The sequence below is a fragment of the Dipodomys merriami genome, unplaced genomic scaffold (assembly GCF_024711535.1).
Source record: "Dipodomys merriami isolate MVZ:Mamm:240054 unplaced genomic scaffold, mDipMer1.0.p SCAF_128, whole genome shotgun sequence".
In the NCBI taxonomy this organism is placed as follows: Eukaryota; Metazoa; Chordata; class Mammalia; order Rodentia; family Heteromyidae; genus Dipodomys; species Dipodomys merriami.
Window position 1 is genome coordinate 1,774,447 of NW_027202582.1, and position 27,720 is coordinate 1,802,166.

At 54.3% G+C, this 27,720-nt stretch overlaps 5 protein-coding genes across 7 annotated transcripts; 2 read left to right on the top strand and 3 right to left on the bottom strand.

The window, feature by feature from the left end:
* The first annotated feature begins 70 nt into the window (after window positions 1–70).
* Window positions 71–4,893, top strand: LOC138824287 (delta(14)-sterol reductase TM7SF2-like). Of its 2 annotated transcripts, none has more exons than XM_070018065.1 (10): window positions 71–334; window positions 522–718; window positions 811–865; window positions 1,165–1,359; window positions 1,436–1,539; window positions 3,428–3,547; window positions 3,636–3,804; window positions 4,014–4,094; window positions 4,181–4,303; window positions 4,542–4,893. In XM_070018065.1, the coding sequence occupies exons 1-10, from the start codon at window positions 286–288 to the stop codon at window positions 4,700–4,702; spliced, it is 1,254 nt and encodes a 417-aa protein (XP_069874166.1). In that variant the 5' UTR covers window positions 71–285; the 3' UTR covers window positions 4,703–4,893. The 2 variants fall into 2 exon arrangements, with proteins under 2 accessions (XP_069874166.1, XP_069874167.1); XM_070018066.1 differs by having other exon boundaries at window positions 3,428–3,523.
* A 119-nt stretch (window positions 4,894–5,012) lies between these two features.
* Window positions 5,013–6,267, bottom strand: LOC138824288 (zinc finger HIT domain-containing protein 2-like). The gene has a single exon (XM_070018067.1). The coding sequence runs from the start codon at window positions 6,217–6,219 to the stop codon at window positions 5,059–5,061; it is 1,161 nt and encodes a 386-aa protein (XP_069874168.1). The 5' UTR covers window positions 6,220–6,267; the 3' UTR covers window positions 5,013–5,058.
* A 5,085-nt stretch (window positions 6,268–11,352) lies between these two features.
* LOC138824293 (ubiquitin-like FUBI-ribosomal protein eS30 fusion protein) lies at window positions 11,353–12,680 on the bottom strand. The gene is made up of 5 exons (XM_070018076.1): window positions 12,573–12,680; window positions 12,241–12,323; window positions 11,984–12,128; window positions 11,692–11,747; window positions 11,353–11,526 (listed from the first exon to the last, which is right to left on the bottom strand). Exons 2-5 carry the CDS (start codon window positions 12,313–12,315, stop codon window positions 11,401–11,403), a joined length of 402 nt encoding a protein of 133 aa, XP_069874177.1. The 5' UTR covers window positions 12,316–12,323; window positions 12,573–12,680; the 3' UTR covers window positions 11,353–11,400.
* A 138-nt stretch (window positions 12,681–12,818) lies between these two features.
* Window positions 12,819–18,995, top strand: LOC138824292 (large ribosomal subunit protein mL49-like). Its single transcript, XM_070018075.1, has 4 exons — window positions 12,819–12,924; window positions 13,471–13,621; window positions 17,396–17,520; window positions 17,636–18,995. Exons 1-4 carry the CDS (start codon window positions 12,844–12,846, stop codon window positions 17,780–17,782), a joined length of 504 nt encoding a protein of 167 aa, XP_069874176.1. The 5' UTR covers window positions 12,819–12,843; the 3' UTR covers window positions 17,783–18,995.
* Window positions 18,903–26,288, bottom strand: LOC138824291 (E3 ubiquitin-protein ligase synoviolin). 2 transcript variants are annotated; one of them, XM_070018074.1, is made up of 16 exons: window positions 26,206–26,288; window positions 25,095–25,243; window positions 24,806–24,898; window positions 24,559–24,711; window positions 24,417–24,465; window positions 23,924–24,027; window positions 23,219–23,345; window positions 23,020–23,119; window positions 22,830–22,895; window positions 22,611–22,727; window positions 22,366–22,529; window positions 21,972–22,100; window positions 21,739–21,885; window positions 21,465–21,651; window positions 20,205–20,353; window positions 18,903–20,132 (listed from the first exon to the last, which is right to left on the bottom strand). In XM_070018074.1, the coding sequence occupies exons 2-16, from the start codon at window positions 25,224–25,226 to the stop codon at window positions 20,026–20,028; spliced, it is 1,824 nt and encodes a 607-aa protein (XP_069874175.1). In that variant the 5' UTR covers window positions 25,227–25,243; window positions 26,206–26,288; the 3' UTR covers window positions 18,903–20,025. The 2 variants fall into 2 exon arrangements, with proteins under 2 accessions (XP_069874175.1, XP_069874174.1); XM_070018073.1 differs by lacking the exon at window positions 26,206–26,288 and adding an exon at window positions 26,062–26,140.
* Between the last annotated feature and the right edge of the window lie 1,432 nt (window positions 26,289–27,720).

Here is a 27,720-nt window from a genome sequence, read left to right on the forward strand (position 1 = left end):
GGGCCTTCTGGGGAAGGGACGTCGCGATAGGCTTCTGAGGCGCCCTGCAGGGCCCGCCCCGGGCGCCGATTGGCTGCTACACTGGGCCCAGGATGGGTAGGGGGCGTGTCCATCTAAGCTCTCGGGTGGAGCGACGCTATTGCTGTCCAGCTGTTCTGAGACAGGTGCAGGCCGGCGCGCGATTCCTCCGATTCCTCCGCGTTGTCTCTCCCATGAGCGGATGGAACGGGCCGCCTCCCCTTGATCGACTTCTGTGAGCCCCTGCTTCCCAGCGCAGCGGAAACCATGACTCCTCAGGGCCCCCAAGCCCCACTGGAATTCGGGGGCCCCCTGGGTAATGGAGCAATGGGCAGGATCTGAGGGTGGAAGGCTTCGGGAGAGGCGGGTTTGCAGGGAAGCTGTCTGCACAGGGGGGGCGAGGAGGAAGGGAGAGGGGCTGGCAAGGGGATACCCAGGCAGGCGACTGAGGACCTTGTGAGGTCGGCCCAGGCCGAGCCGTGATTCCGCGAACCCCTCCGCAGGCGCGGCGGCGCTGATGGTGCTGCTGCCCGCCACCATGTTCCACCTGCTCCTGGCGGCCCGCTCGGGCCCAGCGCGCCTGCTGGGCCCGCCCCCGAGCCTGCCTGCACTGGCGGAGCTGTGGAGCCCGCGGGCGCTGCTGCTGCTGCTCGCCTGGCTCGGCCTGCAGGCGGCGCTCTACCTGCTGCCGGCGCGCAAGGTGTGCGCCGGTCTAACGGCTCGGGCGGGGGCGGGGCCTCGCCCGGGAGAAGGAGCCCCAGCCCTCACCGCACCCCTCCTTTGTGCCCGCAGATGGCCAAGGGGCTGGAACTGAAGGACAAGAGTCGTCTGCTCTACCCCATTAACGGTGCCTGAGGGGTCCCTCCCTTGCATTGGGAGTTGCCCTGGTGGGGTGAGGTTTCCAGTTCTTGCAGGGAAGTCCAGGGAGCCTTGCCCCCAACCCCAAGCTCCCTTAGAGGGTCTCTTTTACGTCCTGGAAAGACGAGTATCTCAATGCCCCATCCCTGTTAGCTGGTACTTCGCAAGGAGCTGGATGCCCTCTGAAGGCTGAGTGTGACCCACTTGAGCTTTGGGCTATGTGTGTTGGGATTCAGGGGGAGGGGCAAGGTTCAAGAGCCCCAGGGCTCACTCTGTGCTGGGGTTCAGGCTTCCAGGCGCTGGTGGTGACCGCCCTGTTGGTCAGTGTGGGGGTGTCAGCGGGGCTGCCCCTGGGGGCGCTCACAGACATGCTCCTGCCCTTGGCGTTTGCGGCCACCCTCACTGCCTTCATCTTCAGCCTCCTCCTCTATATGAAGGCTCTGGTTGCCCCTGCCTCAGTCCTGGCACCTGGGGGAAACACAGGTGAGAGGGGTTCGGGTGGGGTGGGAGTGAGACAGAAGGGTGCACCTGCCTGCACCTTCACCCTCTTCTTCTCCAGGTAACCTGATTTATGACATTTTCCTGGGACGGGAGCTCAACCCTCGAATCTGTTCCTTTGACTTCAAGTACTTCTGCGAGCTTCGGCCTGGCCTCATGGCCTGGGTATGCTGGGCTTGAGTGGCTGCCAGGAGAGGGATAGGGTGCGGGCACAGGGCAGGGTGACAGTTGTGCAGAGGACAACCATTAGTCATTCCCCACACAATGCATGGTTTTGACATTGTTCTAGCCAAGTGAGAGAGAAATGCCTTATCAACCCTTCATTTTAGTGGGAAAAGACCAAAACCAGCAAAATATACATGGGGGGGGGTGCAGTTCAGTGGTAGAACACTTGCCTAGCATGTACTAGGTCCCCAGATTCCATACCCCACACCACCAGAGCAGAAATACAGGGAAGACAGAAGACGGGTCGTGTGGGGAAACTAAGCAGGAAAATGTAGGGAGTGCAAGCTGGTTTCAACATGCAAAGTCCATTTCAAAGATAGTGAAAGTGTGCTACTTCAAGGTCAGGTCATTGAAGAACCTAGACCTCATAGTCAGGTTTAGCAGCCTGTTGTCACTGGAGCCATGATAAACACTCCATCTGTATTCTTTGATGGGCTGCTGGCCAAGACTGCTGAGAGAACGCTTTTTTTTGGGGGGGGGTCTGAACTCTGGGCCTGGGCTGAGCACTGTTCCTCAGCTCTTCAGCTCAAGGCTAGCGCTCTACCACTTGAGCCACAGCGCCACTTCCGGCTTTTTTTCTTTTTGCTAATGTGGTGCTGAGGAATTGAACCCAGGGCCTCATGCATGCAAGGCAAGCACTCTACCACTGAGCCACCTTCCCAGCCCCTGCTGAGAGAACTCTTGAGCAAAGTCCCAACTTTCACCTTGGATGACTTCATCTTGAGGCAAGACTGCCAAGGATTCACCATGGATTTGGGAATTGTCTTTTTTTTTAATTAAAATGATTTAATTAACAAGGTACTGGTTATAATCCTAGCTGCTGGGGAAGCTGAGATCTGAGGATAGAGGTCCTAAGCCAGCTTGGGCAGATAAATTAGAGACTCTTACCTCCAACTAATCTTAAGTATGCCCCCATATTAGGCTCTACCAAGATGTGGGTCCTGACCCCACAGTCATTATATTTCTACACTCACTGGTGAAATGGGATAGAACAAAAACTTTCTCCCAAGACTATTAAGAGAACAAGAAGAGGTAATCCTCGCCCTCCCCCCCTCTGCCCCCTTGTGCTGGTACCAGAGCTTGAACACAGGGCTTTGTATTCATTCACTTACAATGGGTGCTCTACCATTTGAAATATGTGTCTAGCCTGACATGGTGGTGGTGAATTGGAAATGTCTCCCATTTCTTGCCTGAGCTGGCTTTGTGCCATGATCCTCTAAGTCCCAGCCTCTTGAATAACTAAGATTTCAGGCATGAGCCACCAGCACCTAGCTAAAAGGAGCCATTTAAATAACATCACCAAGCTTAGTTATTGGCTAGTTCCCATCTAACCATTAGTCCTTTGTACACCTTATCTCAGAGTCCTTGTCCCAAACAGTCTCCATTTTCCACATGGCAGTGGCTCTGGAGAGGATAAGCAACTAGCTCAAGTGAAAAGCTCAGGTTCAAAACTAGGAGTTTTAGCTGGGCACTAGTGGCTTGTGCCTGCAATCCTACTTAGGAGACTGAGATCTGAGGATCACAGTTCAAAGCCAGCCTGGGCAGGAAAGTCTGTGAGACTCTTATCTCCAGTTAACCACCAGAAAATCAGAAGTGGAGCTGTAGCTCAAAGTGGGAGCACTCACCTTGAGCAGAAAAACTCAGGAACCATGCCCAGCCCAGTGCCTGAGTTCAAACCCCACAAACAACAACACAACCTTAAGAGTTTTAACTTACAGTCCTAGCCCACTTCCCTGGGTACAGGGCCTGGGCCGGGAGAGTGATTAACAGGGACAGCTGAGAGGCTGGCACCTGTGTGGAGACGACAGTCTTTCTCCCAATCCCTCAGGTCCTCATCAACCTAGCCCTGCTGCTGAGGGAAGCGGAGCTGCGGGGGAGCCCGTCACTGGCCATGTGGCTGGTCAATGGCTTCCAGTTGCTGTATGTGAGTGATGCCCTCTGGTATGAGGTGAGGTTAGGCTGAGCCAGGGAGGCCAGGAAGGGCATTTGAGGACCTCCCCAGAGTAAACCAGTGTATCTGGGTCCTGTCCCTGCAGGAGGCTGTCCTCACCACCATGGACATCACACACGACGGCTTTGGCTTCATGTTAGCCTTTGGGGACCTAGCCTGGGTACCTTTCACCTACAGTCTGCAGGCCCAGTTCTTGCTGTACCACCCACAGAGCCTGGAGTTGCCCATGGCCTTGCTCATCTGCCTCATCAATGGTCAGTCAGGAAGGGCAGCAGGTTGGGCCCATCCCTCCTCCCCTCCGCTTCTCACTTCATTCAGGTGCTGAGGTCAGGTGCTTCTCCAAAGCTGGGAGTTGGGTCCTGGGTGTCACTCGGAACCTGGACTGTGGACAGCCTGGATGATCAGGGTCAGGTAAAGGCTCTCATCTCTAACCAAGTGCTCATCCTCTCCTCCCCTCCCTCAGCTGTCGGTTACTACATCTTCCGAAGGGCTAATTCTCAGAAAAACACTTTCCGGAAGAATCCTTCTGATCCTAGTGTGGCTGGTGAGCTGGGTTTCTTGGGAGCTATGAAAGGTGTGGGGTGGCAGGGCTTTCTGGGGCTCCCTACTCCCTTACCTATCTTTCCCCAGGCCTTGAGACCATTCCTACAGCCACAGGGCGGAAACTGCTGGTGTCTGGGTGGTGGGGTATGGTGCGCCACCCCAATTACCTTGGAGACCTCATCATGTCTCTGGCCTGGTCCTTGCCCTGTGGTGAGTCGCCTGGATAGGTATGCTCAGGGTGGCATGGTAACCACAGGAGGCCTGGCCTGGGAAAGTCACAGTGGAGTAATCAACTAGGGGAAGTGAGGAAGGAGGAGGGAGGAGAGGAGGGGGCAGCAGACTCCAATGCCAACCTAGTCCTGTGCACCTCATCATAGACCTTGATGCTCTGTGAAACCATGGTGACACGGGGTGCTGGCTAGAGGGTCACAGAACTCCTTCCTTACAGGGGTGTCCCACTTGCTGCCCTACTTCTATATCCTCTACTTCACTGCACTGCTGGTGCACAGAGAGGCCCGGGATGAGCAGCAGTGCCTGAGGAAGTATGGTCGGGCTTGGCACGAGTACTGCCAGCGTGTTCCTTACCGCATTGTGCCCTACATCTACTGAGGAGGGAGTTCAGCTGTCCACCAGCGCACCTTCTCCCAAGACACGTGGCTTAAGGGCCTGTACCCAACCTGGTCTGAGCCATACCAGCAGCCTCAGGGGAGCTCAGCCTGAGAAGAGATGGTTCTGGAGCAAGGAGATGAAGGCAGTGCCCACAGAGACACTTTTCCCCCTTCAGATAAATGTCTGGAACACTTGTGTGCTTCTTTCCCATTCTAGGGCTACGGTATTCATGGCTGCCGGATCAGCCTAGAGGCACTGGTAGGTGGTTTTGGGGCCCTCGAGTCTGCTACTCAGAAATGGGCACTGCTAATGTGGGCAGTCCAGTCACAGCTTTATTAATGACCAGAGTCTTTAATTCAGCCAGGGAGCTCCTCGATCAGAGTCCTTGGGGCAGGTGGCATGGGGCCTCCCCAAAGCCGCTCCAGCTCCCCAGTAAGGGCTGCCACTTCTTCAGCTGCCATGGCATGGGCACGGTAGGCTCCGGTGCAATCTAGAGCCAGCGGTGTGAGGGCGGCCTCATTTTCGTTGGTCCAGGCCAACAGGAACTGGCACTTCTTCCGAGCCCGATAGAGGCGCTCTCGATCTTCGCTGGCCACAGCTAATTTCCGGGCCCGGCCCAGGGCCTGCACCAGGTGTCCGAGGGCTGCCAATGTGTAGCCTTTCTGGTTGGCCGGACCCTCGCCCAACAGGATGCGAGCAGCCTCTTGCATAGCACCCCGAGTACCCAGGGGACCGGGTGGGTGCTCGCCCGCTTCTAGGACATGGGCTGCGGCTTGTAGGGCTTCCTCCGTAGAGGCGAAGACTTGTTGGGCGCCCAGGGCTCCAGAAACATCCAGAAGCGTGGCACAGAGGTCCGAGAGCAGCAGCGCGTCGTCTCCGCCATGATACAGGGCGAGCGCGTGCGCATACGCGAACAGCACGTTGGGCAGCTGGAAGCGCACGAGTGGCGACACCGGGCCGCGGCTCAGGCTAGCCAGCGCGGGGATGCGGGCGGGCACTGCGGGCGGGCGGGCCCCCGGGCCGTCTCCAGGAACCGGCTCCTCGGCGGTGGCATCCTTCCCGGACTCCGGCGCCGCAGGCGCACCATCCAGCTCTTCCAGAAGCCGCGGCGCGGCCCCGCGGCTCCACCACCACGGCCGCCAGGGAGGAAGCAGCCGTCCGGCCTCGCCGCGGCTCAGCAGCCGCTCGAAGGCCGCCTTCTCGGCGGGCGCCAGCTGTTCCCAGAGTCCCGAGAGGCCTCCGGGAGCCGAGCCTGAGCGCGGGCCTGCTGCCTCGAGCTCGTCCTCCGTCTCGCGTTGCTCACGCAGCCGGCGTAGGGCGCCCGCCAGGCGGCTGGGCGAGGCGTTGCGGCCGCGGAGCTCTCCCAGCACCTGGTCGCGGTAGAAGCCCTCGGCACAGGCGCCATGCGCCCGGTAGCAGCGCAGCGAGCAGTAGGGCACGTTGCAGCGAGGGCAGGTGTAGCGCGCTGGCTGGGCCGCCCCGGCCGGACAAAATCCGCAGGGCCCGCCCGGCTCCATGGCAACAGGAGCAGCGTGGTGGGAGCGGGCGCACACACGCCGCGGCTCAGCCACTTCCGGCGCCGCGAAGGTTACTTCCGCTCCTTCAGTGGCCCAATAATGGGGCATGAACTCGACAAACATCGCGAGGCTTCCCCGCAATTCCCGCCCATACCCGGAAGTCAAGCAGTGCATCGGGCAGGCGCAGAAGCCGGTAGTGACATAAGAACGCAAGCCAGGCCGGGTGGGGTGGCTGGAAGCTGTGGAGGCCAGCGATTCGTGGGTGCCCGCTCACGCTTTAGTACCTGCGGGAAACCGGGGCCCCAGACGGACTGAAAACAACCAGCCAGCGGTCTTGCACTAGAAAGCTGCGGCAGAAATCAGTGTGCATGCTAATACTCTGGGCACACGGCGCCGCAGGTGTTTGGAGGATGAGTTCCCCGCGCTGTAGAGCAGCCATTCATTGTCTAGTAGAGAATATAGACAAAATTGAGGGGCAGTTCGAGGGCTGGGAATGTGGTTTAGTGGTAGAGTGCTTGCCTCACATGCATGAAGCCCTGGGTTCGATTCCTCAGTACCGCATAAACAGGAAAAAGCCGGAAGTGGTGCTGTGGTTCAAATGCTAGAGCACTAGCCTCGAGTTCAAGCTCCAGAAAAAAAAAAAAAAAAAAAAAAAGGAATGCCGGGTGCCCGTGGCTCACGCCTGTAATCCTACCTACTCAGGAGGCTGAGATCTGAGGATCACGGTTCAAAGCCACCCTGAGCAGGAAAGCCCATGAGACTATCTCCAATAAACCACCAGAAAACCAGAAGTGGTGCTGTGACTCAAGTGTTAGAGCACTCACCTTGAGCTGAAGAGCTGAGGGACAGCGCCCAGGCCCAGAGTTCAAGCCTGACAAAAAAAAAAAAAAGAGGGGGGATCCCGCAAAGGGGGCAATTAGAGTGAAAAAAAGACCTAGATGAGGACATCTGGCCTAGTATTACCTCCTTCAGAACAAAGCAGTGTTTCATATCTGAGCTGTTTGATATTCTCCAAATTTATCTTCATTACCATTGTCTGTCTAACTCTGTTCAATGTAGACTCCATATTAAGGGTCAAGAACTCTTCAAAGAGGATCAAAAGAGGAGATAGCCTAAGGAGGTGCAGAAGTCTTGAGGTGCAGTGAAGACAATGAACCAAGCCAGGCACGGGTGGCTCACGCCTGTAATCTTACTCAGGAGCCTGAGATCTGAGGATCGTGGTTCAAAGCCACCCTGAGATTCTTATCAACAATCCCCAGAGAACCAGAAATGGTACTGAGGCTCAGTACCATGGTAGAGTGCTAGCGTTGAGCAAAAAAACTTAGGGACAATGCCTAGGCCCTGAGTTCAAGCCCCACAGACCCCCCTCCCCCCTCCCCCATGATAATGAGCCACAAACAACTCTGCTAAGTACCATTAAGTGTGTTTATTCATTGCATCTAATTATGTAAGTCCTGGTACTTGGACTCCTTGAGTACTCAAGTACCTGGTACTTGGACTCTGAACACATCCAACCCCACATTTGTATTTATCTTGATACAGATCATCTCTTTCCCTACTGGAATTAAATGGCTTTGAAGACCATCTTTATGTCCCCCACAAAGGGCCCCCTTTATCTAGATTTTATGCCCTTGCCTCTTTTCCCTTCTAACCTTCCAGAAACATTAGATCACAAGGTTGGATGTTATTTGGTGGTATAGGGATTGCCTAGTCTGTTTATAGGTCAGTTTGATTCCCAGCACCAAAAAGAAAAAAAACAAAACCAAAAACAAAAATTAGATTACAAGTCAGATCCCATTAGTCTCTCACAAATCCTTTTCATGACTCTTGTGCAATTGGACATTGGACTTTGCCCCTGCTGTTGTGTAAATGTGTTCAGGGACACTAATATTGAGACAAGCATAGCTGTAATGGCACCCACCTGTAACTCCAGCATTTAGATAACCAAGGCAAAAGGATCTCAAGTTGGAAGACAGGCCAGCCTAGGCTACACATAAATAGGAAGGAGCCAGTGCCAGTAGCTCACGCCTGTAATCCTAGCTACTCAGGAGGCTGAGATCTGAGGATCGCTGTTCAAAGCCAGCCAGGGCAGTAAAGTCCGTGAGACTCTTATCTCCAATAAACCACTAGAAAACCAGAAGTGGCACTGTAGCTCAAGCGGTGGAGCAATCGCCTTGAGCTGAAGAGCACAGGGACAGCACCCAAGCCCAGAGTTCAAGCCCCACAACCGACAAAAAAAAAAAAGGAAGGAAGGAAAGAGAAGGAGGGAGGAATGGAGGGAGGGACTAAAGGAGGGAAGGTGGGAAGAAGGGGAAGAGGAGGGTGTAATAGAACATACAGGAAACAAGAAACCCCCACAAATCCTCATATAGAAACAATCCCTATTGAGAGGTGGTTCTGCCTTAAGGTACAAATCCATTAATGGATTAATGGTTTGTCTGGAGGGTCTGTTAAGTAACTAAGACAAAATAAAACTTTTCTTTAAAACATTCAGAGCAACGGAAAATGGACTAAGACAAATCACTGACAAGATCATGCAGGTTTTGTACCCACTCCAAACATCACTTTTGCTCCCTTTGCAATTCCTTTTTTTTTTTGTCGGTCATGGGGCCTGAACTCTGGGCCTGGGCGCTGTCCTTCAGCTCTTCAGCTCAAGGCTAGCGCTCTACCACTTGAGTCACAGCGCCACTTCTGGCTTTTTCTGCTTATATGGTGCTAAGGAATGAACCCAGGGCTTCATGTATGCAAGGCAAGCACTCTTACTACTAAGCCACCTTCTCAGCCCTGCAATTCCTTCTCTAGGTAATGTATGATTGGGTATTTTTTTTTGTTTTTTTGGGTCCGGTCGTGGGGCCTGAACTCTGGGCCTGGGCACTGTCCCTTAGCTCTTCAGCTCAAGGCTAACGCTCTACCATTTGAGCACAGCGCCACTTCCGGCTTTTTTTAGTTTTGCTTATGTGGTGCTAAGGAATCGAACCCAGGGCCTCAGGCATGCAAGGCAAACGCTCTACCACTGAGCCACCTTCCTAGCCCCTGGGGTGGTTTTTTTTTTTTTTTTTTTTTTTTTTTGTCGGTCGTGGGGCTTGAACTCTGGGCCTGGGCGTTGTCCCTCAGCTCTTCAGCTCAAGGCGAGCGCTCTACCACTTGAGCTACAGCGCCACTTCCGGTTTTCTGGTGGTTTATTGGAGATAGGAGTCTCACGGTCTCTCCTGCCCGGGCTGGCTTTGAACCGCGATCCTCAGATCTCAGCCTCCTGAGTAGCTAGGATTACAGGCGTGAGCCACCAGCGCCCGGCTTGGGGTGGTTTTTTTTAAATCAAGTTTTATCCTTAGTGGCTTCTCCTTGAAAAGAAAGCCAGCCGGGCGCTGGTGGCTCACGCCTGTAATCCTAGCTACTCAGGAGGCTGAGATCTGAGGATCGCGGTTCAAAGCCAGCCGGGGCAGGAGAGACCGTGAGACTCCTATCTCCAATAAACCACCAGAAAACCAGAAGTGGCGCTGTAGCTCAAGTGGTAGAGCGCTGGCCTTGAGCTGAAGAGCTGAGGGACAGTGCCCAAGCCCAGAGTTCAAGCCCCACGACCAACAAAAAAAAAAAAAAAAAGAAAGAAAAGAAAGCCAATCCAAAACTGCTTTATGTACTTGAGGCCCAAAACTTTCATCTAGTTTTTTCTTTCCCTTACCAAAAAAAAAGGTAAACAGCCAGGCACCAGTGGCTCACACCTGTAATCCTAGCTACTCAGGAGGATGCCAGCCTGGGGCAGAAAAGAACCCATGAGATTCATCTCCAATTAACCACACAGAAAAAGAAGTGCAGCTGTGACTCAAAGTGTTGATGTCCTTGCCTTGAGCAGAAGAGCTCAGAGACAGTGCCCAGCCGGAGTTCAATGCCTCACGACCAAACCCCCCCCCCCAAAAAAAAAAAAACAAGAAAGCAGGACTTGAGTGGGGTTAAATGTTAGCCCAGCGAGGTTGAGATAGAGTTCAAACTCAACCTTCCTCACAAAAAGCTAGGAGCCATCCTTTTCTTTTTTCTTTTAACACTATGAAAGCCAGGGCTGGGAATGTGGCTTAGTGGTAGAGTGCTCACCTAGCATGCATGAAGCCCTGGGTTCGATTCCTCACTACCACATAATTAGAAAAAAGCCAGAAGTAGCACTGTAGCTCAAGTGGAAGAGTGCTAGCTTTCAACAGAAGCTCAGGGACAGTGCTTAGGGCCTGAGTTCATGGCCCCCAGGACTGGCAAAAAATAAGTAAGTTAGCCAATACTTGCACACATCTGCACTGTGCTAAGTGCTTACCTAAGCATTTTACATACTTTAATCCTCAAATGGCAGACAGGTATTAGTGGTTCAAGGTGAGAGCCAGACAAAAGCAAAACATGGAGGCTCTAAACTCAGCAATTCAAGTCCAGAGCCTAAAGGCTTTTGTTAACTTTAATATACTGCATCCCAAGAACCAGCAGATTCATTAACATTACATGACAATATATGAAGTTCAAATATGCTGCTAGAGAGGAACCATAAACCAATCAATGACTGTCGGGGCTGTGATTAGGTTACCAAGGCCAGATATTTATTTTTAATTTTTATTTTTTGTCAGTTGTGGGCCTGAACTCTGGGCCTGGGTGCTGTCCCTCAGCTCTTCAGCTCAAGGCTGAAGAGCTTCATCTCTACCACTTGAGCCACAGTGCCACTTCTGGCTTTTTCTGTGTATGTGGTGCTGAGGAATTGAACCTAGGGCCTCATGCATAAAAAGCAAGCACTCTACCACTGAGCCATCTTCCCAGCCCAGGGCCAGATATTTAAAAGTACAAACAATGGCATCCCTCACCTCTGTGCCAGTGTAATGAAGTGACAAGAGAGGCATACCATGCTCCTGTGTAACAGACATCCACCCAAATCCACTTTGCTCCCAAACCAGCCTTTACTCCAAGACTATTTTCTTTGGCAAGAAGATAAAAAGGACTTGGGGACAAAGTTGCTTAGGATGGGGATAACCCCACCTCTACTGATGTCCATTTCCCTCAAATCTAAGGTTTTTTGCTTGTCTCATTGTTCTAGGGAACACACCGCCAGCCTAGAAACATACATAGCTCCCTTTACCCCATGGCTCTGCAAATAAAGATAAAACAAGCTGCGTGGATGAAGTAGCTTTATTACAGAAAGCCAAGATTACATAGGACTTAAGAGTTTGCATTGGGGCCCTTCTTCTTGCCAAAGGTGGGCACAACATTGACAAAGCGTCGGTTGTACTGCATCCGCCTCTTGGCCCGGCCAGTCTTCTTCTTCTTCTTCTCCTGTTTGGCCACCTGGCAAAAGGAAGGATGGATTAGGCCTCGGGTGACTTCTGCTATGCTAGGATCCTTTCCCTCAGACTCCCTTTTCCAAGGGAAAAAGTATACACATACAGGAGACCAGAGTCTTACTATTTTGAAAGAAAAACACAAAACACAAAGTTCAAATAATCCACTCACCTTGGGAGTCTGACCTCTCACTTTTCCAGCACGGGCCAAGGATCCATGGACTTTACCTATGGTGGGGAAAGTGGAAAGCCACAAAAGTCAAGCCACCACCCACCATAATCACTTTCCTCATCTCAGACTTCTAAAGACAAAGGTCTGGTAAGGGATTGAGGCGCAGTTACACTCTGGTTTAGTCTGGCCTGGAAAATACTCTGCTCTACCACCGGACATTGAGCAACGAAATGTTTTCACCCACCAGGAATTTCCAAGAAAAGAAAACCAAAACACTCCTTTCCCCACTCACCTCCAAGCAGGCGGCCGACTATCTGTAGGGTAGCGAGGGCCTCCACCCCACACTGGCCGAGGGTAGCGTCATCCTCCAGTGGCGTGCCTGCCAGGAGCAGGACCTGATCTTCCGGGACGATACCCTCCAGGGAGGCCACACGAGCCTATAAGCCAAGACATAGAGATAAATAGGTAAATAAAGAAATATACCGAGTCTCTTCGCGGGGCAGCAGGGCGGGCACGGGCGGCGGAGTACCGCGAGCAGGGCGCACGAACCTTGATCTGAGCGATCGTCTCCTGGCCGGTCACCTCAAGGGTGTGGAGCTCCTGGGCGCGGACAAACAGCTGCATATTGGCGACTACGAAAATAAAAAAAGAAAGCTGTGAAAGAAGGGAAGAGGTGCCCGGGGAGGAAGCGGAGGTCGACCCGTCGGAGGCGAGGGAGACGCGGGGGCCTCACGTGTGGAACGCCGGGCCCACGGGGAGGTCCAGAAAGGCCAGAGCCACAAAGGACCCCTTCTTCCTTGATCTCCCCAACGCCCTCGGACCCACCCCGCGGCCAGCCAGCTACCAAAGCCCTCCAGATCCACCCGCCGTGCAAGCCTTACCAGAACCCCGGGACCAGCGGCCGCTACCGTGAAGATGGAGTCGAGAAAGAGGAAGGAGCGCGGTGCGCAGGCGTGCTGAGAGCCGGTTGCGTAGCTCGTCACTGCGGAGCGACTGTACGGCCTCCTCTATTTGTACCGCCCACTGCCGTTCTGGCCCCGCCCCTTTACGCTTCGCGCTGGCGTTCTCTCGCCTCGGGCGCGGCCCTCGGGAAGGGTGGGGCCAAGCGGGTTGCGCGCGCAGAAAGGTAGCCAAAGGCTGGGGCAGTCCAAGATGGCGGCGGCCAGGGTCAGGTCTGTGCTGTGGGTCTGGAGAAGAACCGACATCCAACGAGGCTGCGGACTAAGGCAGCTGGTGAGAACGCGGGGCTCGGAGCTGATGATGGCAGAGGGCTCTCAGTTACTCACTGCAGTTTCTAAATCCACGTCCTTTCATGGTGGTGGTGGTGGGGGCTTCTTATTTGGCTCCCTTATCTCCAGAGTAGCGCCCAGAGTGGGAGGCCACAAGGGGACAGCCTTGGGACAGACACTTGGGGAGTGCGGTGTGGAAATGTAGCTGCAGCAGGACAGCCTGGGTGGGTCAGAACTGAAGAGAGTTACTGATGTTCTCTGGCTGGGGGGATGAGAGAATTAGGAGTGGTTTAAGTGCCGAATGCAGAACTAGAAAGTTTCCATAGAATGCTCAGAGGAAAACCTTTAAATGAAAAATGACCATAGTGTGTGTGTGTGTGTGTGTGTGTGTGTGTGTGTGTGTGTGTGTGTGTGTGTGTGTGTGTGTGTGTGTGTGTGTGTGTGTGTGTGTGTGTGTGTGTGTGTGTGTGTGTGTGTGTGTGTGTGTGTGTGTGTGTGTGTCCCTTGTCTACATAGGGAAAATTAACGAAGAGATGGTTTGTTGTCTCAGAGCCAGACCCAGAAGCCTCCTGATTACCCCAGCTTTGTGGAGTCTGCAGATGAGTACCGGTTTGTGGAGCGCCTCTTACCCCCTACCAGCATCCCAAAGCCGCCCAAACATGAACATTATCCCACGCCCAGTGGCTGGCAGCCTCCCAGAGGTAAGCTGGGTAATGGGGATAGTTTGAAGAAGCATTCTCTTCCTGTTTTCAGCTTGTCCTTACTGAGTCTTTAGAAACTACCGTGAATCCTGTACCCATATTGAGATCTCTCTTTAAAAAAAAAGTATTGTTTAAGAGGTGGTATACAGCGGGGTTACCTTTACATACCTCAGGTAATAAGTATATTTTCTTTCTTTTACATAGTATCATCTGTTCCCTCATTCTCTCCCCTTCCCTGCCCTCTATCTCTGCCCACGAGTTGCATGGTTCACTCTCATCAATGTCCAGTGGGCTCTGCTGCTGCACTTTTTCACCTGTCTTATACTGTCCCCTCCCCCCACCTTCCCTCAGTTGTGCACATGTATACACTGTATATACAAGGTAAAGAATATAGTCAGCCTGGTGCTGGTGGCTCAGGCCTGTACTTAGGAGGTTGAGATCTGAGGATCTTGGTTCAGAGCCAGCCTGGGCAGGAAACTCCGTGAGACGTTTATCTTCCAATAAACCACCAGAAAACTGGAAGTGACGCTCTGGCTCAAGTGGTAGAGCACTTGCCTTGAGCTGAAGAGCTGAGGGACAGTGCTGAGGCCCAGAGTTCAAGCCCCACAACCAACAACAACAAAAAAAAAAAATTAAAAAATACAGAGTAAAGCTGGGAATGTGGCTAAGTGGTAGAGTGCTTGCCTAGCATGGCATGAAGCCCTGAGTTCGATTCCTCAGTACCACATAAACAGAAAAAGCCAGAAGTGGTGCTGTGGCTCTAGTGGTAGAGTGCTAGCCCTGAGCAGAAAGAAGCTCAGGTCAGTGCCCAAGCTTTTGAGTTCAAGCCCCAGAACTGGCAAAAAAAAAAGGGGGGGGGCGCCTGGGAAGGTGGCTCAGTGGTAGAGTACTTGCCTTGCATACATGAGGCCCTGGGTTTGATTCCTCAGCACCACATAAGCAGAAAAAGCCAGAAGTGGCACTCTGGCTCAAGTGGTAGAGCACTAGTCTTAAGCTGAAGAGCTCAGGGACGGAGCCCAGGCCCAGTGTTCAGGCCCCATGACCGACAAAAAAAAAAACAGAGTCATTAGAAAACAGACAAATTAAGAAAACATCCTTTGTTTCCTTACCTTTGGAGTTCTGTTTCAGTATGTGTATATTATTTTATATATAAACAGGCACTTTGGTATTACAACTTGATGATTTTCTCCTAAGACTACCCTCTTTTGGTCTCACTGTGAGTGTCTAGAATCCTGTATAATTTGTCATATCCCATTGTGTTTTAAATCTAACTTCAGCATATCAGGGAGAACATGCGTTGGTTGTCTCTTTGATCTTAGCTTACATCACTCAACATGATTTGTTCTAGTTCTATCCATTTCCCTGTGAATGACATTATGTAGTGACCGTCTACTCGACCAGCGAGGAAAAACGACCACCACACCAGGAGTCTTCTCAGATCACGCTTTATTGGAGAGCCTTTTAGTTGTAGGAGAGCTTGGGCGCGAGAGAGCGTGCACCCGAAACACAGCTGCTTATATATGAGAATCGGAACGCGGGTCTTTCTATTGTTGGTCGCCTGCCTTTCACCGTCACCAGGTGTCATGGGATTGGCTGGGAACTCTACCTGGCTCGTGCACGCGCACAGCCCAGGCGTCCCGCCAAGCACCAAGTGGGCGGAGTCTCGCCTCGGCTCCCTACAACATTATTTTATCCTTTCTAATGCCTGTGTAAAATTCCATTGTAGGTACCATGTTTTTTGGATGAATATCTATTGTGGGGCATCTGGATTGTTTTCCTATCTTGGCTATTGTGAATAGTGTGGCATATTGAGATCTTTTTTTTTTTTTTAATTTTTTTTGTCAGTTGTGGGGCTTGAACTCTGGTCCTGGGTGTGCTGTCTCTGAGTGAGCTCTTTAGCTCAAGGCAAGTATTCTACCACTTCAGCCACAGCGCCACATCTGGTTTTCTGGTAGTTAATTGGAGATGAGACTCACAGACAGCCAGGCAGGACTGGGGTTTGGACTCAGGGTGTGAATGCTGTTCCTCAGTTCTTTTGATCAAGGCTGGTACTCTACTATTTGAATTATACACAAAAAGTGGAGCTCCATGTGGGGCGCAGGTGGCTCATGCCTGTAATTCTAGCTACTCAGGAGGCTGAGATCTGAGGACCGCGGTTCAAAGCCAGCCTGGGCAGGAAAGTCGTGAGACTCTTGTCTCCAATAAACCACTCAGAAAACCAAAGTGGCACTGTAGCTCAAGTGATAGAGCACACCCCTTAAACTGAATTGCTGAGAGACAGCACCCAAGCCCAGGGTTCAAGCCCCATGACCGAAAAAAAAAATATAGTCTCACAGACTTACCTCAGATCCTCAGATCTCAGCCTCCTTAGTAGCTAGGCATGAGCCACCAGCACCCACCATATTTGAGATGTTTTAAGGGTAGCATTGTCTTATGTCCAAGGAATGACTCAAGAGTAGACCCCTCTACTAATGGCCGTGTATCTCAAGCTAGTAGCATGGGAATGTTTCCATATGGGAGAAAGTAAATCATAGAAACAAGACTTCCGGGCTGGGAAGGTGGCTCAGTGGTAGAGCGCTTGCCTTGCATGCCTGAGGCCCTGGGTTCGATTCCTCAGCACCACATAAGCAAAAAGAAAAAAGCCGGAAGTGGTGCTGTGGCTCAAGTGGTAGAGCGCTCACCTTGAGCTGAAAAGCTGAGGGACAGTGCCCAGGCCCAGAGTTCAGGCCCCACGACCGGACCCAAAAAAAAAAAAAAAAAGAGATAAGACTTCCCTTTACACTCAGCACAACATGTTACCTTTATTGAGAACACAACTTGCAAGTCAGGCAGTTGTATGCTTGAATTTGGCTCTGGCTCTACTCTACACTGTTGGTGAGCTCTTTTTTTTTTTTTTTTTTTTGGGTCCGGTCGTGGGGCCTGAACTCTGGGCCTGGGTGCTGTCCCTCAGCTCTTCAGCTCAAGGCTAGCACTCTACCACTTGAGCCACAGTGCCACTTCCGGCTTTTTTCTTTTTGCTTATGTGGTGCTGAGGAATCGAACCCAGGGCCTCAGGCATGCAAGGCAAGCGCTCTACCACTGAGCCATCTTCCCAGCCCTGTTGGTGAGCTCTTAAGTCACTAAGCTTCCAAGTTCAATTTAAGCAAATTGAAGATAATCCATTCAGCGCATGAACCACTTAGGGTAGAGCCCAGCAAATAGGTGCCTACTGCTTTTACACGTGTATCCCTTTGTTCCAGAAATTGTTTTTAATTGAAAAGGACAAAGATTGGCCCCAGAGGGAACCCAAAGACACAAGGAGTTATGCTCTGATTGTGTGTGTGCGCGTGCATGCCAGTCCTGGTGCTTGAACTCAGGGCCTGGGCACTGTCCCTTAGCTCTTTTGCTCAAGGCTAGCACTCTACTGCTCAAGCAACAGCTCCACTTCTGGATTTTGGGTGGTTAGTTGGAGATGAGGGTTACCTGGCTTCAAACCATCATCCTTAGATCTCAGCCTTCTGTGTAGCTAGGATTACAGCTGTGAGCCCACCAGCGCCTGGCATGACTCCATTTTTTTCTTGAGTACCTACTTGGTCACAGGTCCTTTGTAGGACCTTGAAGGTACCATGATGCACAGTTTCGTTTGACAAGGAAAGAAGAGTTAGTTACCTTGACTTGAAGTCAGGGTGGCTGGTCTAATTGGATGCAGAGGGGAATTTTGTGAGGGAAAAGTCCTTGGCTAAGTGAGGTGGAGTCTAGAACAAATTGGCTTATCACTGTTATTCCCTATCACAGACCCCCCACCCAACCTGCCTTATTTTGTGCGGCGCTCCCGGATGTACAACATTCCTGTCTACAGGGACATCACACATGGTAATCGCCAGATGACTGTGATCCGGAAGGTGGAAGGGGACATCTGGGTAAGTGGGTAGGGTAGGTAGGTTAGAGTCTCGTTCTCACTGTCTGGGAGCTAAAGGGATAGGAGGCTGCTGGAAAGGAAGGATTATTAACTAAGCCTGACACCTCTTTCCCTAGGCTCTGCAGAAGGATGTAGAAGATTTTTTGAGCCCACTGCTGGGGAAGAAACCAGTCACCCAGGTTAATGAGGTGACAGGTACTCTGCGGGTCAAGGGCTACTTTGATGAGCAACTTAAAACCTGGCTTCTTGAGAAGGGCTTCTGAGCCCCACTGAGCAACCTGTGTGGCTGGAGGCCAGGGGACCTCAGGAGGAGGGAATGGGACATTGGAGCCTTTGGGAACAGGACATAAAGACCAGGGCTACGGGCTCGGGCTGATCCCAGTGTGAGGCTGAAAGGCTTTAGGTAAGTCAGGCCTTGATTGAATAAGGGAGAAATCAGACTCCTCCATACAAGGGTCCACTGGGAGAGAGTTGACTAGCATGGGAGACCCACCAGGAAAAACCATTCTCAAGCTAGTTGGGAGGGCATTAGCTGCTGTCCTTCCACTCATAGTGGCTTGTTTCTTCGGATTCCTTGGATTTAGCTGTTCAGATTCTAGGGATTATCATCTGGTGGAAGCAGTTGCCCCACCCTGTTTAGGGAGGGTTTACAGATTAAACCACACATAGGGCACATCTTTTAGCCTTCCTGGGGTTCACTGAGATCTTTCCCAGCGCTTGCTGTAGGCCAGACTCGGTCTGGTGGAGGTTGTGGTCACAGGGTCCTGAGTAGCATCTCAAAGTTCCAAAAGCAGTGTTGGAGAAGAGGAAGCACAGAATGTCAGCCCCTGGAGAGGTCCCTGCTCCATTCCAGACCAGAGTTGTTTGCCTGACCAGGTTTACATTGCCACAAGTTAAATGATTTGCTTTGGGCTGGCCTGGCCACAAGGGGGCATCTTGGTGCTTCTGAGAGCCCAGCCCAAGGCCATCCTGTCAAGGCTGCTGACCTAGAATCCAGGCTGGACAGAGGTTTGCAGGTGGGAGGGTGAAGGTGCAGGTCCTTTACACCCTTGCCGTCCATCCTTCCCACTCGGCACCAACTAGACTTCACACTTGTTCCACCCTCAGAGCCACAGCCGCCTAAGCCCGGAGTTCCCACTCCCACTCCTCCATCCAAGCAGCTAAGACAGGGTTTGGCTCCTGGCTACCCTACTTATCTCTAACCTAAGGCAGAGGGCCTTGAAGTTCTCTGGGGCTCAGTTTCTCCATATGTAAAGCAGTCAAGTCTTCCTAGTTGTGGACCCACAACAGCATCCTCCCTCCTGAAGATTGGGGCCATTCTCAAGTCTACAGCCTGGGCAAGGAAGAGGAGCCTGGCCTGGATCCTAGACACAAGTCCCACCGGTCGTTAATGCAAGTTTTTATTTGGCTGTATATACAATTTAAGCTATTAAAATTTGTACAATATTTACAAATTAAATAAATCATCTGAAACTGTCTCCAGCAACTCTTGTAACACAAAACCAAGGGGAAGAAAGACTGGGCTGGGCAGAGGCCTTGGCTCCTGTGGTCCCTGCCTGGCCCAGAGCCTGTTGTGAACTGACTGTAGAGCAGGAACCCCGCTCCGGCACCTCCTTCCTGGGGTCAAGCATTCAGATTCTAAAGACAAAATTTAAGCCAAAAGCCACTAGGTCAGGAAGCAGTTTCAGTCCTGAACTGGAGAGCAGGTCTGCAGGTCAGGAGTGATCTTCCTTGAGTTCCAGGGTCGCAGTGGTTAAGGAGCAGCGCACTGGCCCTCAGCCCATGTGGCTGGGCAGTGGCTGCTGGGTGAGACTGTCAGTCCCAGCTGAGAAGCTGCAGGGGAAAGGGGCCTGGGTGAGGGGCGGAGCGGGGTCCCTCAGTGCTGCCCGCCTGCCCCCCTACCCCCAGGCACTCCTTTCCCTGAGTTGTGTGGTTGCCAGTAAGACGTGGAAATGCCACAGGGCATAGGGGGCACAGCCACCATCACAAAGGGGCTTCTGGGGGAGACTGGGGTGAGAAGAGGATCGGTACCACTCTTGGCAGGGGGGCAGGGGCTAGCTCCTGACCTGCCTCCAGCCCCTCTGGGGTCCACACTTGGAAATGGGAGCTAATACTGTTCAGCACGCAGCGTGACCCCACACACACAAGTAGGGCCCGGAGGGGCTGCCCCTCCTCCCAGGAGGGGGGGGATGGTGGAGAAGAGGGCTTCTCAGAGGCCAAGCCTTTTGCCTTCCCAGCCCTAGCAGACTTCAGGGCTGGACAGTGGAGAGGAAGCCTGGGACTGCCCACGGTCCCCATGGCCTCCTGGGGCTCCGAGGGCGCCAGCTCTCAGCCAGGCCAACCTCTTTCCACTGGGCCTTGGGATGCCCCCCACTTCTTCCTCAGAGCTGGGGTTACTACTCCCTGGTGCACACAGAGAGGGAGCTGGCACTTGGTGGCAGGACGTGTTCCAGCGAGGGTTGCTCAAGAGAGCGGGGGCAGGGCCGGGGCCGGGGCCGGGGCAGTGTCAGTGGGCAACGGGGGCCTCCAGCTTCTGCAGGCGGCGCCGGCGGAGCTCGGCAGCATCAGGCTCTCCATCCTCAGGCAGCTCCTCGGCACCCACTGTCTCAGGAGCTGGGGGCAGAGGTTAGGAATGGAACCCTGAGAAGGCCACAGCCCATCCCCTCAGAAGTTGATCACACCTACCCGGAGGCTTTTCCATTTCAGAGGCTGGTGGGGAGGCTTCTGGGGGTGGAGGGGGAGCCTCAGAGCTGGGGTTGCTGGCAGAGGACGTAGCAGTAACCGCTGTTGAGGCTGTCTCTTCGGTGGGGCTGACAGTGGCAGGCCTGGGGGGCCTGGTAAGAGAGGACAAGGGCCCAGATAGAGGATTCTGCCCTTGTGTTTAGCACAGTACCCCTGGGGCTCCAGTGAGCACAGATGCACTTGAGTGTGGAATGGAGTCGCAGATGGGGCCAATCCAAGAGCCGAGTGACTGCCAGCACTTGGATTATAAATCTCTTGCAGCCTCAGACTGTGGACAGGTCCCCTGCTATCCTGCAGCCTCCCCCTGGGAACATCAGCACTCCCATCAGTCTCCAGTGTCCTTCTAGGCCTGTGCAGCCCCTGCTGGGTGCCAGTGCTTTGTATGTGTCACCTAGGTCTAGGAAGTAGGACTCCTGTACCAGTAAGGTAAAGGAGGCCATAGAGCAAGTGAGCAGTGGGACTGGCACTGGAACCTGGGCCAGCCTATCTCCAAGTTCAGGGACAATCCCAGCATCAGGAGGATGTTAAGGGAGGAGTCAGAGCCACAAAAGCAAGGACTAAGCGGGGCACTGGTGGCTCACATCTGTAATCCTAACTACTTAGGAGGCTGAGATCTGAGGATAGCAGTTCAAAGCCAGCCTGGGAAAGAAAGTCCATGAGATTCTTATCTCCACTTAACCACCAGAAAATCAGCAGTGGCGCTGTGGCTTAAGTGGTATAGTGCTAGTCTTGAGCTGAAGAGCACAGGGACAGTGCCCAGGCCCAGAGTTCAAGCCCCACGACTGACAAATTAAAAAAAAAAAAAGGCAGGGCTGGGAAGGTGGCTCAGTGGTAGAGCGTTTGCCTTGCATGCTCAGGGCCCTGGGTTCGATTCCTCAGCACCACATAAGCAAAAAGAAAAAAGCCGGAAGTGGTACTGTGGCTCAAGTGGTAGAGTGCTAGCCTTGAGCTGAACTGCTGAGGGACAGCGCCCAGGCCCAGAGTTCAGGCCCCACGACCGGACCCAAAAAAAAAAAAAAAAAAGGCAAGGAATAATTCGAGTTTAGAAAACATAAGAGAGCTCCAGTCAGCTCTAATCAAGAGCACTCAGCTGTGCTGTAGGTAGGGGACCTGAGTCAGCAGGTGTTAAGGACAAACTCAGTAAGTATGGTTGCTGGAGACGGTTCTTGGCAGCGCCACCCCCATTCTTCCATGCAGACGTACCCCAGGGAGGCCAGCACGGTGAGGTACTGATTGATCTGCAGCATGGCCGCGTCCAGCAGCGTGTGGATGTTGCGCAGGCTCTGCAGCCGGGCCTCCAGGTGCTGGCGCTCGTGGCCCTCCAGAGCCCGCAGCTCCTCCGGGGTCAGCCCCGCAAAGCCCGCGGGGGGTACAGGCATGGGCGGGAAGGCTGGAGAAAGGTGGAAACTTAAGTCTGGGCTGCCTGGGCTCAGCTGATGCTTTACCCCCAAATACATCCCAGAGTGGCCCAGCTTACCGAAGGGTGGAGGCAGGGGCATACCCATCCAGGGAGGAGGGAATGGGAAGCCAGGGGCGGGGCCAGCTTCGGGGGCGGGGGCGGAGCCAGGTGCAGGGGCCGAACCAGCAGCTGTGCTTGTGGTTGCTCCACTGGGCCGAGAAAGGGCTGCCAAAGAGCAGAAGTTAACGTGCTGTGGGGCCCCTCTTCATCCCTGCCACACCCCCCGCTGCCGAAGTGTGGCAAAGGCTCACCTGCACTGGTGGAGGGCGGGGCCACAGCCTCGCCTGAGCTCGGGGGAGGCGGGACTGGCGGAAAGGGGCCCATGGGTGGCCACAGTGGGAACATGCCTGGAGGAAAAGGAGGCAGGAGGCCCTGGGGGACTGCAGAGAGAGGAGAGGGTGGTGAGACGGGGCTGAGCTGCGGAGACCCCACTCCCAGGCAGGATTGGCTACAGGAGCTTTGGCCTCTACTCCTGTGGGGCCTGGAGCTCATGGACCACAGCAACTGTGCGTATCTATTCCTCATGCGTTCACCCCTCCCTGTGCCGACTGAGCTTCTGGAGGACAGAGATTCCATTACCCAGCATCTTCCACACCCAACCCAGGGCCACCAGTTAGTTCCCCAGTGGCATGAGGAGACACTCACAGTTAGGGGGCTGGGGCAGGAGTGGTGGGGGGTGGGGGGCTGGGGGTGGCCCCTGGTCCGCAGGCTCAGGGGGCGGTGGTGACTGGGCTGGCAGTGATGCCCGTAGGACATCCATACGGCAGGTAGGGCAGGTCTGCTGCCTCTGGAACCAGGAGCGCAGGCAGCTGGGAGTCAAGACCAGGCAGCGGTCAGCAGGTCCCGAGGGGCCTGTGCAGGCGGGCAGGCTCCCCGGGGCGCGCCCCCACCTGGTGTGGAAGATGTGGTTGCAGGGCAGTCTCTTGGCACCAGTCACCATCTCTTCTCGGCAGATGATGCAGACGTTGTCCACTGCCTGGAGTTCCTCAGGGGTGGCATCCGGATACCTGGTTAGGATACGGGGGAGGGGGGCTGTGTCAGGACCAGAGCTGGGAGCCTAAGGGGGTGTGGGACAGAGTTGGGAGAGCAGCTGGGACAAGCCCACTTACAGTGTGTTCATGTTGCGGATTGCTCGGCGAGACATGATGGCATCTGTCACAGCTTTCTTGAACTGCCTGAAAGCACAGCCAGCGAATGTGGAGAAAGCACAGCCAATGAATGAAGGAAAACATGGGGGCAGGAGTGGGGTGAGGGACGACACACAGGATCAGGGGAGTGGAATATCAGAGCTAAACTCACCTCATGGCCAGGTACATGGGCCGGATGGCAAAGAGTGGGAAGGTGTGTACCTTGATCATGATGGTCATGAAGGCCATGTACAACAGAACCTTGATGAAGCCTGTAGAGCGCAGCTGGTCAGAGCTGTGCAGGCAGACTGGGGGGGGGGGGGGGGAGGGCTGGGCAGGGGAGGGGAAGAGGGCCTGCCCCCCCTCCTCACCTGTGAAGAGCTCTGTGTAGAGCATGTACACAGCCTTATTATCCCAAGGGTTCTCACTCTGGAGGTCCACAGAGTGCAACACGTACTTGACGAAGATGGTCAGCACCATGGTCATCAGGATGGCATACTGGAGAGGACACAGGGAGACGTGAACTCCAACCCCCCCACCCTTTGCGTTAGCCAGGCTGCTGCACCAGGCCTGGGCACGGAAGGCATGGCAGGAGGCCTCGGCTCCTCCACTCACTACTTGGAGGTTTACTTTAAACAACTCACTCAACTACACTTTGCTCATCAGCGGACTACAGAACTACTGTTCATTAAAGCCATGTCTTGCTAATTAAGAAAAGCAGGTCAGGAGCCCGGCACAAGACCTGACATACATCAGCCCTCTGCAAACGTGAACTGTCACAGAACACTCTTCCTCTGGCCTGGGACATGGCATTCCTAGCAGTCCAGCCATCTGGAGCTGGCTCTGATGCCAGCTTCCAGCAAGACTTCCTGAACCCCAAGTCAAGGTTTCCCCAGAATCAGCCTCTTTGTGCCCCCCTCCCCAGCCATCACCCAGGAGTGAGAGTGACCACGGCTCCACGGTTGCCAGCGCAGGTGGGGCCACGCGGCATGTGCTCAGTTGGGTTTGTTGGGTCACCCAGGGCACATGCGCTGCTACCTCAGGCTTGTCCCCTCAACCTCCCAAGTCACTTTTACCTCAAAGCCAAACACCAGCTGCACAGAGGCCCCCCGGGTCAGGATGCTATGATAGGCATGGCTGACGAAGAGGAAGTCCAGGATACCCAGGAGGAACATAAGGGCTGTGGGGAACCCCGAGTTGGGGGAGTGGAGTCAGCCAAGGCCTGACAGCCACTTCCTGCCCTACAACAGCCAACCTCAAATCCACCATGGCCCTGGCGCCACCATCGAGTCAGGTGGGCACACTCCACTAGATTCAGCCCTCTGGGAACTCTAGTTTTACCCAGGGTAGGACATCAGGGCAGCCCCAGGAGGCATAGAAGTGAGGGTCCAGAGAGCTGAGTGGAACAAGTAAGAGACTATGCAAATTAACCCCTAAATTATCTTTCCTGTACAGCTGTGGGCTGAGGGGCAGCGCGGGCCCTGGGGTAAAGGCCTGTACACTGCTGACATTCCATGGCTTCTCTCCTCCCTCCAGCTATGACCCCCGCCCTCCGAGAGCCTCACTCACAGACGATGCGGCAGTGAAAGAGCCAGGAGATATTGGGGCTTCGTTCCATCTGAGGCAGAGGGGGGGGGTATTAGGAAGACAAGGCTCACCTTGCCTCCCCAACCCAGCCACAGGGATCCCAAGCCTGCCACTCCCAACTCACAAAGTCCACCCGGTCCTCTGCCAGCCAGTGGAAACATTTGAGAAAGAGGAGGAGAGTGAAGAGTGCGACAAAGCGGGGACTGAAGTCATCCCGAAAGACAGTGAAGGCCAGACAAGTCTCCGTGACGGCATACCAGGAACGCTCCAAAAGGTGCTGGGGGTTGGACAGGGGATGATGATGAAGAATCGAGACATTGTTTGCTCAGTCCCCAGCCCCTCGCCTTTGCTGCCAGCCACTGACACCTTACCTCCATCTCTGCTGCCCTCAGCTGCCCAAAGAACACTTTGCCCATCACCTTGCCCAACAGGAAGACAAGGACAAAGGCCTGTATATACAGGACCTAGGAGTGGAGAAAGGCTATGGTTTGAGGTCACTTTCTGTTTTCTGCTCCCCAAATCCTCATCAGTTCATTCAAAAGTTAGACAGCTAGTGGCTACTACTCCACCTACTTACCGGATATGTAGCCCCACCTCTGCCCCAGGCAGACTCCTCCTTCCCTCCCAGGGCGATCCTCCCTCCCAGAGCCCTGAACTCACTGCCATGCTGGGGCTGGACTTGGTCAAGTATACCACAGTGGGGTAGAACTGGTGTTTGAGGTAGTAGGCATGTGCCACCACGGCTCCGGTCAGTGCCAGGCTGGCCGCCATCATCACTGCGGTGCGGAACATTGCCCTGGCCCGGAGACCTGCATTGGGTGGGAAAGATGTAGAAGAAAATGTATGTAATGATCGCAAACCGAATACAGTGCCTGGCACAGCGTCAATAGGAGAAAAGGAGATTGAATCTTGCAATCATCGGATCCGGGACACCATATGCCAAGAAACTGAGGCTCAGAGGGGTCAAGGGATCTCATTGCTACAAGGCCTGGAACCTGGATCAGTCCTGTTTTAAATCTAGGACTCTTTTCACGCTGCCCTGCCAAGATGATCCTCTAGGGAGGCGAAAACAAAAAGCAATTGGGGGGGGGGCGCGGGTGGACTGCCACCGCTGACCACCGAGTAAAAGAGCTGGGGCGAGAGGCAAAAGCAAAAATGCGCTGTAGAGGCGGGAACGCTTGGCCTGGGCCGGGAGAAGCCGAGGCGCAAAGGGGCGCAGCTTCATCTGTGACAGCTGTGCGGGGGGGTGGGGGGGTCGGCGCGGACGCGCGCCCCTCGGGAGCGGGTGGGGGTACGTCAGCCTGGAACCCTGACGTCCCCCCCCAAGCCCCGAGGCAGTGTCAACTTGGGGCACCGTAGAAACGGCCAATCGACGGGGTGCAGTGGCGGGGCTGAAGGACCCGGGCGGTCCTCGCAACCGCGCACCTGTGAGCGCCCGGAGTTGCGAGAGTCGCAGGCGGGGCTGGGCCTCCGGGAGGGCGGCCGCGCTGGCGCTGGCGATCTGCGGCCATCTGACAGGCCGAGCGCAGGCGGGGGACGAAGGGGGTGACCCGATCCCGGTGACCTCAAAGGGAAGGTCTTGGTCCCGACCCCAACCCCAACCAGGGCCGGACTAGGACTCACTCACCAGGAGCCCAGCGCGGCGAGCCCGCTCAATCCCCGCGACTGCGGCAGCCGCTCCGGTTAACAACACTCCCCACCCCCTGCGAACCGGAAGCTAGGGGGTAAGACACCTCACTTCCGGCGGCGCGGGGCGCGGCGTGGGCCGTACCAAGTGCAGCCGTCTTCTGTTGCTGGCCCAGCGCGCCCTAGGTGGGGCCGGGAACAGCCGCCTTCGTGCCGCTTTAGGGGTCCGTGTCCACCGAGAGGGGCTGAGCAAGAGATGCGACCAGAGACTGGGGCGGCAGAGGACGGCGAGGGAGCGCCGGCGGCCCCGTCGGAGTGCCCCACAGTTGGTACGGTCCCCGCCCCGAGTGGCCGCAGCCCAGCCGCACTCCAGCGCCGGGAAGGTGGAGTGTCCTGGGGGCCGTGCCACTCGGAGGGGAGCGCGTGCACGGGACAGACTTCACTGAGGGCTAGAAGGAAATAAGTTTCAGAGTCTCGCTTCAGAGATGGTCACAGTAGTCTGATAAACGCGGTGCTCTCTGGGAGACACTGGAAGCAAAACCCAGAAATGTGTCTCCTTCGTGCTTCCTTCACCCCGCCCCGTTGTGTGGGAGTGAGGCCCGTGGCTGCCACGGATTGGCTGCAATAAAGTTACGCGGACCAATAAGAAAAAGAAAGTAAATTTTCTGGCCAATAGAAAGGGAAAAGCAGGTGAGTGGTTGCTAGGGGCGGTACGCTACGTTGCTTAGGACCAGGTCCTGTCCCAGCTGTGAAAGCGCCAGCCGTGGGCTGGTGATCCCTAGCTGGCCTCCGGGAACATTGGCCCAGCCCTGAGAGGGAGGGGCAGGCAGAAGTGCCAGGACTGGGAAGAGGGCAAAGCTTTAATTCCTCCTAATCATGTTTTGTTTAAAATGGATTGATTTTTCAGTGGCTACAGGCCCACATTCCATTCTGCTTACTATTTTGCTGTGGCGCCTTGTTTATTTCTTGGCCACAATCCCGGCAGCAGTGGTCCCGGGATTACAGGCTATTTCATTGTGTGTGTGTGTGTGTGTGTGTGTGTGTGTGTGTGTGTGTGTGTGTGTGTGTGTGTGTGTGTGTGTGTGTGTGTGTGTGTGTGTGTGTGTGTGTGTGTTTGCCATTCCCAGGGCTTTACAGGCTATTTCATTTTGTGTGTGTGTGTGTGTGTGTGTTTGCCATTCCCAGGGCTTGAACTCAGGACCTGCACACTGTCCCAGAGCTTCTTTTTTTTTTTTTTTTTTTGTCGGTCGTGGGGCTTGAACTCTGGGCCTGGGCGCTGTCCCTCAGCTCTTCAGCTCAAGGCGAAAGCTCCACCACTTGAGCTACAGCGCCACTTCCGGTTTTCTGGTGGTTTATTGGAGATAGGAGTCTCACGGTCTCTCCTGCCCGGGCTGGCTTTGAACCGCGATCCTCAGATCTCAGCCTCCTGAGTAGCTAGGATTACAGGAGTGAGCCACCAGCGCCCGGCGCCAGAGCTTCTTTTGCTCAAGGCTAGCTCTCTACTACTTGAGCCACAGCACCACGCACTTCTGGCTTTTTCTGTTTATGTGGTATCCAGGAAATCGAACCGAGGGCTTCATGCATGCTAGGCAAACACTCTACCACTAAACCACAATCTCAGCCCGACTATTTTATTCTGAATCTGGGTTGCCATTGTAAG

Excerpts from the sequence above, each read along its gene's own strand:
- LOC138824287 (XM_070018065.1), top strand. The coding sequence starts at position 286 with ATGACTCCTCAGGGCCCCCAAGCCCCACTGGAATTCGGGGGCCCCCTG. Across the intron at positions 719-810 it reads ACCTGCTGCCGGCGCGCAAG|ATGGCCAAGGGGCTGGAACT; the intron begins GTGTGCGCCGGT and ends TTGTGCCCGCAG. Across the intron at positions 3,805-4,013 it reads GCTCATCTGCCTCATCAATG|CTGTCGGTTACTACATCTTC; the intron begins GTCAGTCAGGAA and ends CCCCTCCCTCAG.
- LOC138824288 (XM_070018067.1), bottom strand. The coding sequence starts at position 6,219 with ATGGAGCCGGGCGGGCCCTGCGGATTTTGTCCGGCCGGGGCGGCCCAG.
- LOC138824293 (XM_070018076.1), bottom strand. The coding sequence starts at position 12,315 with ATGCAGCTGTTTGTCCGCGCCCAGGAGCTCCACACCCTTGAGGTGACC. Across the intron at positions 11,748-11,983 it reads AGTCGGCCGCCTGCTTGGAG|GTAAAGTCCATGGATCCTTG; the intron begins GTGAGTGGGGAA and ends TCCCCACCATAG. Across the intron at positions 11,527-11,691 it reads TGAGAGGTCAGACTCCCAAG|GTGGCCAAACAGGAGAAGAA; the intron begins GTGAGTGGATTA and ends TCCTTTTGCCAG.
- LOC138824292 (XM_070018075.1), top strand. The coding sequence starts at position 12,844 with ATGGCGGCGGCCAGGGTCAGGTCTGTGCTGTGGGTCTGGAGAAGAACC. Across the intron at positions 12,925-13,470 it reads GCTGCGGACTAAGGCAGCTG|AGCCAGACCCAGAAGCCTCC; the intron begins GTGAGAACGCGG and ends TTGTTGTCTCAG. Across the intron at positions 17,521-17,635 it reads AGGTGGAAGGGGACATCTGG|GCTCTGCAGAAGGATGTAGA; the intron begins GTAAGTGGGTAG and ends CTCTTTCCCTAG.
- LOC138824291 (XM_070018074.1), bottom strand. The coding sequence starts at position 25,226 with ATGTTCCGCACCGCAGTGATGATGGCGGCCAGCCTGGCACTGACCGGA. Across the intron at positions 24,466-24,558 it reads CAGAGGACCGGGTGGACTTT|ATGGAACGAAGCCCCAATAT; the intron begins GTGAGTTGGGAG and ends CCTCTGCCTCAG. Across the intron at positions 22,101-22,365 it reads CCTGCCCCAGCCCCCTAACT|TCCCCCAGGGCCTCCTGCCT; the intron begins GTGAGTGTCTCC and ends CTCTCTCTGCAG.